The following is a 13,064-nucleotide window of genomic DNA, read 5'->3' as shown; positions in this document are numbered from 1 at the left end:
TGACTTTAGGAAGGACCCAGAAGACTGCAGCCAGAGGAGAAGCATCTCTGTGGGGTTGCTCACATGGGACAGTTTGCTGCCCTGTTCTTTCAATGGATCCAATCCCATGTGCTGGGAGGAGCTGATGACGATACAGATGATGATACTTTCTGTACTGCTGTTAAGCTTGTGGCTTTGCAGCTGCAGTAGTGAATTGTGTAGGTGTTTCTCTGTTATGTTTTGTTTAGCCACGTGATGAGCTCTTACCCTCTGGTCTCAGTTGTGTCATATTCATCACTTCTCATGCAGCTGGGTGCCTTAGGTTCTCTACCATGGTTCAGCTCAGGATTTCTTCATCTCTTTTGTGTGTGAAGCTCTGCCCTTTTCCATCCCTCTCTGTCTCAGAGCAAGATTTAGCACCAGCTCTAAGAACTCTTTTGGTCATCCTCAGAGAGACGGTACCGATTCCCTTTCCTTATTCTCTCCAGAGATTAATTTACCTACTCCCAGAAGGGCACGCTTGGAGTTCTCGAAGCTGTAGGCACAGCTGTGACCCTCCCTGCACAGCAACAAACCTTATGAGCACCTTCTGCATTGACGTTGTTCTTTAAATAACCACTTCTTTGAATTGCATGGTTCTGGTGCAGAGCCAGTGTGCCCAGAGCCCTGTGAGCATCCTGGCAGGATGCCCAGCTTGCAAGGACCACTCGGAAGAGCAAAAAAAAAAAAAAAAAAAAAAAAAGTATTTCTGTTCCTGGCCTAATTGTAGTGTTAGCTTTGCTGTTTTCAACGTGGCCACCCATGTGGAGTTTCATTCTTATGGAATTTTTGACTTTCAGAGCCATCAGTGCAGTTTTGAGATAGCGGCTAGTTTGGGTTGTGCCTGCATGGGACATCTTCAACAGAAGAGGGAAGGGTTTGGCTTTCTTTCACATCTTGCTGCAGGTCAGATTGTTGGATGAAGGAATTCCCAGTGCTGGAAGCTGGGTCTGGAGCCTCCATTGGCATGTAAGCACCTTCTGGTGGGCAGAGGTTGGGATGGAAATACAGCAAAATGTACAGTCTTAAGTGCCAAGTGGAACAGCATGATGCCAGTAATAATGGTTACAAGAAGATGAAATGAATTTATACAGATTCCTTTGGAATCCAGCAGTTCTGCAAGAGATTGTTGTTAATTGCTTCCTGTAGCAAAATACTAGGGCAGTGTTCCCTTCCCATACCTCTAAACCTCTGCAACATGGAAAGAATAAAAATGTGTAGAAGAGAGAGCTTGTTCCTTGATTCAATCTCAGTAACATCTGCTCTTGCTGTGAATTAGCTGCCATGCTTTTAGCTGCAAAATTGCACAAATCGGAGGCAGTTCACTGAATAATGAATAAGGGCCATCCAGCAAGGTAACATCATCGCCATTTGAAGTGGATGAAGAAATAGCTTCTGATCTGAAGGCGCAGCCTGTGCTTGGATTTAGTACTTGGCTGATGGGGGGCAGCTGGGCTCAGGCCTCACACTGGGCATGTGGGGCAAGAGCTCTGGAGTCCTGCTCTGCCCCAGTGATGGTGAGGTGACCAAAGGCTGTGCCAGAGCCCCCATTTCCAGCTGGGCTCCATTGGTGCAGGCAGGTCCTGGGATAGCTGGTTGCAGAAGGAGGAGCGGGTTTGTGGGAAGGGCTTTCTAAAATTTTGCTGGCTGTAGCTTTTGTTCTCTCTCTCTGAGTCTTTATACAATCTGAGTTGTGCTAATGAAGAAATCTGGCTTTAGAAGTGGGAGAGGTTGGAGAAGAGCACCAGTAAAAACTGTAAAGCTCTCAAAGATCCTAAAAACAGTGCTTCTGTGAAAGATATGTCATTATACGCTGGGGAGGAGTATAATAAAGACTTTTACTAGCACCCTTCACAACTGTTATAATCTGTTCAGCTGTCCCAGACTTTGCTGATAAAGCCTTTGCATACCTGACTGTGGGTGTGTTGCTCTCTGTGGCATTGCATATACAGATGTGTCCGTGTCTGTTTACTGGAATATTTCACTACCTGAATTTACAGGTGCACAGTTACTTACGTGCGCAAGTTATTTGAGGGAGACATTATTCCTTTGTGCCATTCTGCTTTATATAAGAAATGTGAGTTCTGGCATGTGACAATTAAAAGAAGCACCAGATATAAGCACCTTCGGCTTCCTTATGATGCTCTTTAAGCTGAGACTTGGGTACCAGCTTCACTTGCTTCAAAATCCTGGTGGGTATCCTGCTGCTGTCCCAACAATAAACGCTGATAAAGGAATTGCACAAAAAGATGTGTGAAAGTTTGTTCTGGTAGATAGCTCTTAGCATCGGGGCTGGCCTTCTAGTGGCAGGGAGTGTGCTGTGACCCACCAGCTGGAAACTTCTGTGTTGCACCATTGCTTTTGAGATCTGTTGCTTCAGCCTTCTGCTGGCCAAAACAACTGTCCTCCACCAAGTGTTATAGGGAGTGATGCAGGGGGATATGGGAAGCTCTTGGCTATGTTTGTGTCACATGGAGAGAAAGCAAGTTTGTCTTGAAAATAGCTCTGCTTAGGACATAAAATATGGAGTAAATTAACTTGAAAGTCTCTTCTAGCTTTTCATTGTCAAGTGAAAGGTAGTTTAATGGTAGATTTATTTGACTTGTTTTGCAGCAAGTGCATTATATATAGCTTGGCTTCCATTTCTCTTGGTCTAGGTGGAAATGGTTTCTTTTAAATGCAGTCTTTCCATCTTGAAGGTCAATTAAAACAGGTTGGAGGTCAGATAAAATAAAGGGACAGAACATTTGCTTCTTGGTGTATCTATTTCTGTAATGTTATCAGTACATGTGGTTTTATTTCTAGCGTTTTGTTCCAGAGCTTCCTCTAAGCCTGAACAAATTGAGTCAGTTGGATGCAGTACAGCTTCCAATTTGGGGTTAGAAATCCATTAAATTGCTTGGTGCTTTATTGGCAATATAAAACTGCTTGGAATGAAAGTGCATTATGTTTGGACATTGATTACTCAAAAGGAGAGGGTGAATGCTGGTGTTAACCACACATCTTTAGCTAAGATGGCCAACATAGAATTTTTTTTTTTTTATTAAAATGTGCATGTTTTGCCCTTAAATTGCTGTTACAAAGAGGAGCTATTTTTAAACTGCAAATAGAGCTTCAGTATTTTCTTCATACCTCTGGGGGATTCAAGCTGGCCATGCAACCTGCAGCACTGCCAGCACGGGTCCTCTACCAGTACTTTGGGGTTGTATACATAATTTCTTTCAATGTGCAAGATTTTTGGCTTTGTCCAGCCTCTTCATTTCAGCCTGTGGCATTGAAAACTGCAGGGAATGTCCTTAATGGCTCGGGCTTCAAGCTGAAAAACTGCACGAGAGGCACAGCAAGGAGCACAGTGCTGCAATGCCACTTGCAGGTGCAGTCAGAAAGGATTTTACCTTCATGGTAGGAAGCTGCAGAGTTGGCTGAGTGTTGTGTGAACTGGATTGCTGGCACTGGGAGGGAACTGGGGACTGGACGTGGTGATAGACCAGTTGTGTTGGTGCTGATGGGTGGTTTGCAGAGCTGGCTGCTTTGACTTTGGGCAGCATGATGAACTTCGGTAAGGAGCTGCAAAGCAAAATCCCAGCGCACGTGTTTGTGAGATGACTGCACAGCAGAAATCATGGTTCTTCTTTGGGAGGTGCCTCCTTCCTTGCCCTTGCACCCTTCTTTCTTCTGTACAAGCGAGGATGATGAGGGGAGGCAGTGTTGGAAGGATACAGGCTGGCAAGCCCCTGTGCCGTGGTAGAAACCTGCCTGCTGTTTTTGCAAGGCTTTTTTTCCCTTCCTCTTTCCCTGACTGGTTTTAACCAGCGCACAAATATTCCTTTGTGCCTCTTCCAAGAGAGTGTGTTTTTTGGGGGGAGATCGGCCCTTCCTGATTAACTATTTAGTAGAAGCAGGGTGAGGGAATGAAGTGATGCCAGGGGTCCCTTGCCCTCTTGTGCCACGAGTTGTTGACCAGAGTGGGGCACTGTCTCTGCAGTGACTTTTGGTGGCAGCTGATGGCTGTGTGCTGCTGGAGCAATGGGCTCTGCAAAGGAAGGCACTTCAGCAGGTGCCAAAAACTGAGCGTGGGTTTGATGTTCACCCTTCCCCAGCACCGTGGGTGCTGCTCTCAATTTGCAGTGCTCTGCCCAGGAACGCATTTACTGAATGAGCAATTCTGACAAACAAATCGGGGTGTCAGAGCACTGGAAAAGATTGCAAACTTGCCAGAAATGCTTACAGACACAATCCCTGTCTTCAGGGATTCTGAGTGGTTTCAGAGCACATTTCCATTCTGTGTTTTAGTAGGAAATGTATCTTAAAATATGGGTTATTGGATATTATTGAATGATTGTTGGCCTCGGATGTTTTCTTAAACCGTGGAAACTTCTGAACAGCGTTCAGGGAGTTTGTGAATTATCTCTTTTCCATCTGTGCTCGACCTGTAACCCACAGCTGGATTTTACAGTCATGTGGTGGGAGGTTTGGGCTGCCAGCAGCTGGACGTGATGCTGCTGGTCCTTCCAGCCATCCGAAAAAGCCAAAGGTTTAGCACGGTTTATCTGCCGTACTTGTGTAATTTTTCACAACTTGTAGGTGAAAATATTAGCTCTGCAGAAGTAGCAATTTTTGAAGCAGTAAATTGCACTTTATGCTGGTCTATCAATGCAGCTCTTGTGTATTATTGTCAGTTAATGGAGGCTTAGCAGTGCCTGTAAGGTAGACGCATACAGTAAATTATAGAGTTGTTAATCCTCAATAAATTGGTTTAGTATGTTGAATACACAGTGGGGAACCTTAATTGAAATGTTAGTACAGGAGTCATGGCCTTTATTGATTTACCTAAGGAGCAAAGCAGTTGGTTCACATGCGCCTGGCGTACACACGATGCCTGCAGTCCTCGTGCCGGGGATGTGGGGCTCTGCCTTCTGCAGGGCAGGGAGCTGCCAGCTCTGCTTTCAGGACACGTCTTTCTCATGAGAATAAGCAGCACTTTAATTAAGCAAAACAATGAACCCCGAACAAACCCTGTGGGTATCTGGGCAGATGAAGGGTGGAGTTTATTTGTGGGTTAAAGACTTCCACATCCTAATTTTCCTTCCAACTGCTTTACCTGCCGCAGGTGGCAAACCAGGATAGCGTTATGGTGAAGTAAATACAGTTGTTTCTGTTCAGATGCTCCAACTCTCTTTGAATTTTATTTTTTTTGCTCTAAGGCAATTCTTGCAGCTGATGGCTCGGTACGTTTTGGAGAGAATACATCTCCTTCATGCAGAGCAGCTTAATAGAAACAGCAAATAAAGTGAAAAATTGCTGCAATTAAACACCGCCTGCTCTAACCCTTGCAGCATCCCCTGTTCCCTGCACACAATACTGCCTTTGACTGGGCTGTCTGCTGTGGGGCAGAGGAACATGCTACCATAATGCAGTTTGGTAGCCTTAGTAACTGCGGGCCGTGTGGCTGCTGCTATTATTATTATTTTTTTTTCAGAAGCAGAGAGAACTTTGAATATGCTGTCTCGCCTTCTTTCTTGTGATGCCTTGCCCTAATTTCTTCTGGTTTGGGTCTGTGCTTGGTGCAGGAAGGAAAATGCTGTCCTTGTCTCTGCAGCAGCCTAGCATGCCATCCACATCACTTCTTGAGACCCAACTGTTCCTTTTTTTCTTTCTTGGAGGCGCAAAATAACAAGAACTGTTGTTCTCGTTGAGGGGATGAGCACACAGCCATGGTGAAATGACTATCCTTGCTTCTCTTCTGATGCCTCCAAAGCATAGCAGCCTTGTAGACATCAAGGGTTTCATGTTTACTTTGCAGTATACCTCCATATTAGTGCAGTTTATATAGATTAAGTGAAAAATGACTTTTTTTTAAAGATTCAAACTTTTGGGGTGTTTTAAGGAGACTGTTTAGTTTGGCTTGGAAAATGAAAAAAACCAAAAGTGGAAAACTCCTTTTGTTGTTTTGCTAAGCTTATTAAAATAGGAAGAGATAGCATCTGAGGCATTGTCAAAACACATCTGTATAAACCAAACAAGGCCTGAAATAACCCAACAGAGCTCTTCTTAGAAGAGACAAATAAGCAGAAGGGAGCTCCTTGTTGTGAGAAGTTCGGAACCCCCGGCTGCAGCTCGGTGTCACCCAGTGCTTTGCCAGGAGATGCTCAGCCCTTGAGAGCTGACAGCAATAGTGGTGATATGACAGCAGCCCCCAGCCAACCTCCAGGCACTGGGAGCAGTTGGGAGCACAGGAGAGGAGGAATGGCCGGGGCCCAAGATATTGTTTGAAGTTATTCAAAGAGAGTTCCCTTGTTCCTTCAACCTTCTCAACCACAAGTTATGTTAAACTATAGGCTGGTACAATGGTTCTCAGTGATGTGGTTTTAATTAGTATTCTTTGCATTAATGACTGCATGCATCTGCTGGAATCGGTGTGGTATTGATTCTTTGGTAATCATGCTACAGGAATTTCCTTTAGACGGCATTGTTAGTCATGACTGGAGTGATTCATGGCGCAGTTCTCTTGGTGTCTGGATGACCTCTCAAAGTTTGTCTTCACTGTCAAATTAGCTCATATTATGGCTTGAGGGTTGCCCTTAAGTTGACTCCCTTCTGCACATAGAGCCCCTTATATGAGCGTGCTGTTAACCCAAGCTAATCTGCTGCGGCTGCTAATCTGAGCTGGGGCGCAAGCAAGGCCTGAGCGAGCAGGCTCACCAGAGTGAGTGTGAGTGCAGGCCCTGAAACAAAGCCTTTGGCCAAGGTGAATTTTTATTTGATGTCCTTGATTGAAAGAGGTGAAGCAGAGGCTAGAGTGACTGAGGCAAAGGGTTCAAAGACCTTTGGTTTGCTACCAGTTTAGCAGATGGACTGGAAGGGCATGTGGGACTGACTGTAGTAGGTTGGGTGAGTGGTTCCACAAGGACTCCTGGCAGAATCCTCTGAAGATAGTGAAGGACTGCGCACACCTTGGATGTGACAGTTCCTTCTGACTCAGTGTGGATGGCTTATTGCAACTCCATTTTAAGGAGGCCTTAAATAATACCATAGAGGGGAAGGCGTTGCTGTGCCATGCACTGCTTGGTAGCTGGCGCTGACCACATTTCGCTGCTCTTGGCTCAAAGAAGTGGATTTGGGGCTTGCTGTGTATATAAGAAAAAAGGTATAAAACTGCTTCTTTCTGCCCTTACAGCTCATACAAGCAACTGAATCCCTGCAGTCTCTGATTGCTTTGTGCTTCAGTGTTAAGCCGTGCATGTCACTACGTATGAGGACCCTGCTATCTCTTGGGGAGTGAAAAGCTTATTTAAAAGAGAAACTCATGCGTGCTTTCTTCTGTGCACAGCTGTATACTCGAAGCACAGGCAATGTGTTTCTCCTGTTGTTCCCCCAACTCCCATCCCCAGGCTTATTCAGCTACTGCCATGCTTTTCATGCCCAGTGAAGTGTGCATGGGGCCTCCATGCTGGTGCTGTAAAGCCATCCACAAACATGTGGGAAGAGGATGGTGCCTATTCAGTAAGCTGCAGACTAGGTAGCTATCTTTCGACAGATTAGCCAGAGGAATTTCTATTGCAGGGCTCGATTGTTCTGGGCCCTCGGCTCCCTTTTGTGCAGACGCAATGAAAAGTTGTGTTATGACAATGGTTGACAAAGTGTTTAATGAAAGCTGCGGTTGGCAGGGGCAGAACTTCGAACCATCCTCCTTTTCTCCTCTGCCTGTCATCAAAAGGTGCAGAAACACTTTTGACATAATCTTCCATGCTGACAGATGAATGGGTTCGACGTGCAGGTCGGAAACTTCCACCTCCCTGAGCAGAACTCAGCCATCATCGTGGTAGCAGGACTGGGAGCCTCATGCCTGCTGATTTCTTTGTCTGGCAAGCCAGCCAGGCACCTTGTTCTCAATACAGAGGTGGCTTACTGCACATTGGCCAGCTTCCCAAAGCAGAACCAAAACCAGTGCATGAACTCCCAGTCTACCCTGCACCTTGCCAGGGATGCAGGATCAGCATCTGTCAGGTCAGAGAGCTGCCTGATTCCTTTTTGCAGACAAGAAGGCTGGTTTTGTGACAGCATTATTACTTTGAGGAGGTAGTCTAACAGCAAATTCTGTATCGGGTTATTTAACAAGGCTTTCTTTTCAGCCTCTGCAGTGGTTAGCGATCTACAGTGCCAAATAAAGGCAAACACTGCTTTCTTATTTAAAGATTGGAAGGGATAAATAGACAGAAGAGGGCCCTTCCCATATTGATTTAACTTGTTCTTAGTTCTTGACCAGGAACATTGTATATGAGGGGGGGAAACACTACGTTTTTGGATTAGCCAATACAAGGAATTATATACTTGATGTATATAATAGATAAATAATGTGTAGATATATATATAAAATAGATAAATAATGTGTAGAGCATTTCTTGTACCACTAAATCAAAATAAAATATCTTAACAAACCCCATAAGCCTTATGCCACCTTCTGTTCAAATGGGAAAAAATGAGCTGACCATTAGACTACACAAGTTGATGGCTGTTTTGCTGTCTTTGCTGTCAGCTTCTGACTCGTAGAATGCTGTAGGATGCTTCCTGAAGCATATGATGGGCTTTGAGCTCAGGTTTCCAGGGCTCTTCGGAGAAGACTTCTTAAAACACTGGTGAAGAAATATTTGCTCAATGAGAGGCACTGCTCAACTGCACAGCCGAGCGCTGTATCGATCAGACTGAGGGGTTCCATGGGGAGGAATGTGGTCTTTGCTGTGGCAGAGGAGGAGCGTGATGATTTCCAGTGACAGGACAGCAGAACCCTGAGCTTGGCATCTCCATCCACCTACACTGCTGGGATGCTTGGCCGAATCAATGGGAATGCTGCAGCTACACATGATGCCTTGCATTTGAGATCCATGCTTTGTGATCAGAGAGCGTCGTGTGCACCCATGACCTTAAGTTTTGAGTTCTCTTCTATATTTGCATTACTGGAGCCCAACCAAGATTGAGGCCTCATTTTGTCAGCATTGGGCAAACCGAGACAATACCTACCTCAATTTTATTTACAGTCTAAATAGACAAGACAGACAAAGGGTGGCTGTGGAAACAAAAGCTCTGGAGAGGTGATGTGACATGACCCAGTCACACAGCAGGAGATTAAGAGGGCTAGGAATAGACTGAGGTTTCCTGACTCCCAGTCCCAATGATCTATCTATTAGAGCATGTTAATTCTTTCTCCCATTTGCATGCTGTGACTGGCATGCCAAATAGTGTCTAGTGAGGCGATCTGAGTTCTGGGAAACTTGTCCTTTGCTTGCTAATGCTACAGGCGACAAATTCCTGGGCATTTTAATGCATGTTAACATTGAAGTAAACTGTTTATTTTGGTGTATGTATCTATTTTCAAGCTTTTTTTTTTTTTTTTTTTGTACTCATGCTATATTTCTAGTCTTCATTTTCCCCGCTGATTTTTGAAAAGCATATTGTGTGTTTGGTGAGGATAGCTGGAAGTTGGAGTGGTTAGCGTGGGCAGAACTGAAGTTTTAGGCGTATAAGGTAGGTTTCACCTGTATTTCTGTAGCGAGCACTCAGAAGTTTCTTTTGTTGGAGTAGGTGAAATCCAGCTGTACTATCTAAAGAGCTGGCTGCTTGTCTGATGACTTTGATGTTCAGACTTCTCAAATGGCAGCAACAATAATCAGAAAGTTCCTTTGCAAGTTGTTAGTCCATGAAATTCTTTATTCTGTTAAGATTCTTCCATTTTTCACTTTTGAGCTGTTGAAGGTCACATCAGTATTGCTCAGTGTTCGGGCATTGGGTAAGCCAGGGATCGGTTCCCTTGACAAGGGTACAGATGATCAGTGTGCCCGCGATCTTCAGCGTTTGGTTTGTGGAGCAGCCTCTTAGCTTATTGCAGTGGAATGTTTTCAGGATAAATATGTTACATTTAAAAAATTTGCAGCATAGAAATACCTTAAAACTGACGGATTCTGGCACAATCTTGACTGTGCCAGCACCGTGTCTGTACTTCCTTCTTACAGAATGTCACCAGTGTTTCTGTGCCTGCTTTATTCTTACTGCATTGAGCCTATGGGATATAATGTCCTGCAGGACGTTACCTGTTGTAATTTTCTCCTTTTGCCTATACGTCAGACAGGGACAAGCTCCAACCTGATTTTGCTGTGTGGTTTAAAAAAAAAATAGTAGTAATGTAATCTGTGGGCAAATTGCACTTTAATTCGTAATTGTGCTATGAATATGGACTTGGCTTTCAAACACACTCTGAGTTTAAACTGCAGTTTGACTTTTATTTAGACAAATGCCTTTGAGTTCATAGTGAAATGGATATCTGCTGTAGGCTGGTATTGATTTAAAGGTCTCTTGAGTGTTTTAAAAGACAGTAGGGGCTTACACGACAACATATTTTAAAACTAGATGCTTGGTTAGATTTTACACTCATATATAGCTTCAAGTTAGATTCTGCTAAAGAAATCCTGTGCTGTTTATTTGTAGAGCCTTCTTTCACAGTAGGTATTAGCAGAAATGGAACATTTCAGGCATGGTACAAGGTACCTTCGTGGGCTTCTCTGAAGTGCTGGAAAACAGTGCTATTGAACAGTACCCATGTGGAGGGAAATGTTTTGAACATACCCCATAAATGTATTGCAGGAGAGCAGATGATCAATAATTGCTTTTTATTTCAAAAGAGGCATTTGTAACTCCTTTGTCTCTCAATCCTTAGTGCTTAGAAGCATTGCTGTGGGCCTGAATCTCTCTCTGTTACTGCATGGGGCACTTGAGGCAGGTCTGGACCTTTCTTGCAGCTGCCCTTGTTGTCTGTCTCCTCCCGAGTCCCCCAGTGCAGGGATTGGCATTCAGGGGCCTCTGGACATGGGTCCTGTTGGGGCTTCAGACCTGCCTGGGGGCTGTGGGCACAGCTTTTACACAAAGCAAATGCACAAACTGGGAAAGTTTGGCCCGTTTTCCAGTCAGACTGGCTTGGTGGTTTGAATAAGCAGCTGGATGTTTAAGGGCTTATCTAAAATCAGACCATGAATCTTTTGGGTCGTGTTCAGAGGTGCAGTAAGAGGGTGTAACCTCCCTGCAGAGGAGACAGGAGGGTTGAGTATTACCCAGGATAATATCATAGAGCAGGGTGTGGAGCGGGGCAAAATTAAAGCAGGTCCCCTCAATTTCCTCGCAACTCCTTGTGGTTGCTTTTGTTGCTACTGCCTGTCAGTTGGCCTCCTCCCTCTTCAGATTACATACAGTAACATTCCAGCACGGCATACATCATATTAATTGGGCCATTTGTTAATTTCCACATCATTAGTCGCTTGGTCTTAATTGATTTGTGCTCTCCCGATGCATCCCCAAGCACAGGCTGGACCTGCGTGCAGTGTGCTGATGCTGCATGTCTCTGCGGGAATTTCACTGTTGTGATGCTGCAGCAGAGCATTGCAAGGGTCTTGAGTGTGGCTTTCAGTATTGCTTTCTTGCTACCTTGTTCCAGCTGTGTTTCCAAACAGGGGTGTGTCCTGCAAAGCAGGCCTTCAGCAGGCTGTGTTCAGATAGCAGAACCTATCCCTCATAAAATGGGATGATCTAGATTTGGTCTGTCAGTTGGAAAGTGATGGAAGTTGTTGAGGAACCAAGCATGTGTTACTGCATGACCAGCATTGAGTGATATGTTAATGACAGTCTGTTAGAAAATGTAAAATACTGTATGTTAACATAAAATATAAGTGTGCATACTTGTGTGCACACTTTTGTTTATATGTGGAACACAGTGGCACATAAAAACACCCAAATATCATCATAGCTAGGAAATATTTAGGAGAAGACTTGTTGATTGTTTCAGTTCAGACTTCAATTTGTCAGGAAATACCCTGTTCATCACACCCTGAGTTGTGTGGTTGTGAATAACCAGCAGAGGAATACTAATGTAATTAGTACTAATGTAATATAAAGACAACACCACTAATGCAAAAGAGGAGAAAACTTACAGCAAGATAAATAACATTTTGATAGAGAACTAAAGTAACTCCTGCATGTATTCAGCAGCCAAGTGCTGCCCTACCATGTTTAAGTGTTCCTATTTAAAAAAACAAAGGCAAAAATAACCAAACCCAAACCACTTCCTAGTGTAATCCAGAATAATTAGGATGACACTTTTGCTGAGCACAGTAACTGTATGATGCTGATGCCGCTTTCTTTTATTTTAACAGAAACCTGAGCTACAATAAGTTGACCGAGATTGATCCTTCTGCCTTTGCAGAGCTGTTGAACCTGCAGGAAGTGTAAGTATTCTTTCAAGGTTTTAGTTGTATTTTGCAAGGGCAGCTTGTGGGATGGGAGGAAATTGTATATAGTTTTCCAAGACAGTATCTTCCTTTAGCTAATGTGAATGAGCAGATGTGACTCAGTGTGGAGGTTTTTTTCATATTGTACTCCTGCTGCTTTCTTTGTCTTTAACTAATCAATTAGAAGAACACAACTTCCCAATTAAAACAGCATAGCTGTTATTGGAAATCATTGCAGTTTGCTCCCTCTGTTTTGTGCCCTGCTCGGAGGGAGCAGTTCAGCTAACACACCTGAGCATACACACAAAGCTCCTTGCTGACAGCATAACCCTGAAGCAAGACAGAACAGCCTGGATTGTGATATCTGATGCCAACCTAACCCAGATCTCCCAGGAAACAAAGGTGTAGTGTAGTGGATAACAAAGCACTTAACTGTGTCTCCTCCTTTCTTAGACATTTGTATTCCTTTTGGAACCAGGACAAATTCTGTTTGAAGTCTACTAAGTCAGTCTAAAATGGCAGAGCTGTCTTCTGCTTTGGTGGGGGAAGAGAAGCAGCCGGCGAAGGCTGGCTGCAGCAGGGCCCCTGGCTTGTGGGAAGAAATCCTGTGTGGGGAATGGAAGGGTGTCCTACCTCCTGACCTGTATAAATGCTCAGTTACCATGCTCATGGAAGTGCTGCGCCTGTCAGCTATTTGCAGTAATTCCTGGAGCTCTGATTTGGGTTCTGAAAAACGAAAGTGACTAAAATTGTAAGCGGTGGGTTGAGGTAATGAGC

At 44.3% G+C, this 13,064-nt stretch overlaps 1 protein-coding gene across 2 annotated transcripts in view; it reads left to right on the top strand.

The window, feature by feature from the left end:
• LRIG1 (leucine rich repeats and immunoglobulin like domains 1) overlaps window positions 1–13,064 on the top strand; it is a 78,739-nt gene that overhangs the window by 16,252 nt on the left and 49,423 nt on the right. For both annotated transcript variants that reach the window (XM_090148399.1, XM_031606091.2), the window contains exon 2: window positions 12,213–12,284. In XM_090148399.1, the coding sequence (XP_090004525.1) occupies window positions 12,213–12,284 (72 nt within the window). The remainder of the gene's footprint in view (window positions 1–12,212; window positions 12,285–13,064) is intronic.

Source organism: Phasianus colchicus, chromosome 11, assembly GCF_987193195.1.
Source record: "Phasianus colchicus chromosome 11, bPhaCol1.hap1.1, whole genome shotgun sequence".
NCBI classification, from domain to species: domain Eukaryota; kingdom Metazoa; phylum Chordata; class Aves; order Galliformes; family Phasianidae; genus Phasianus; species Phasianus colchicus.
Note: the sequence above shows the minus strand (reverse complement) of the source record. Positions and strands in the feature narration are given on the sequence as shown.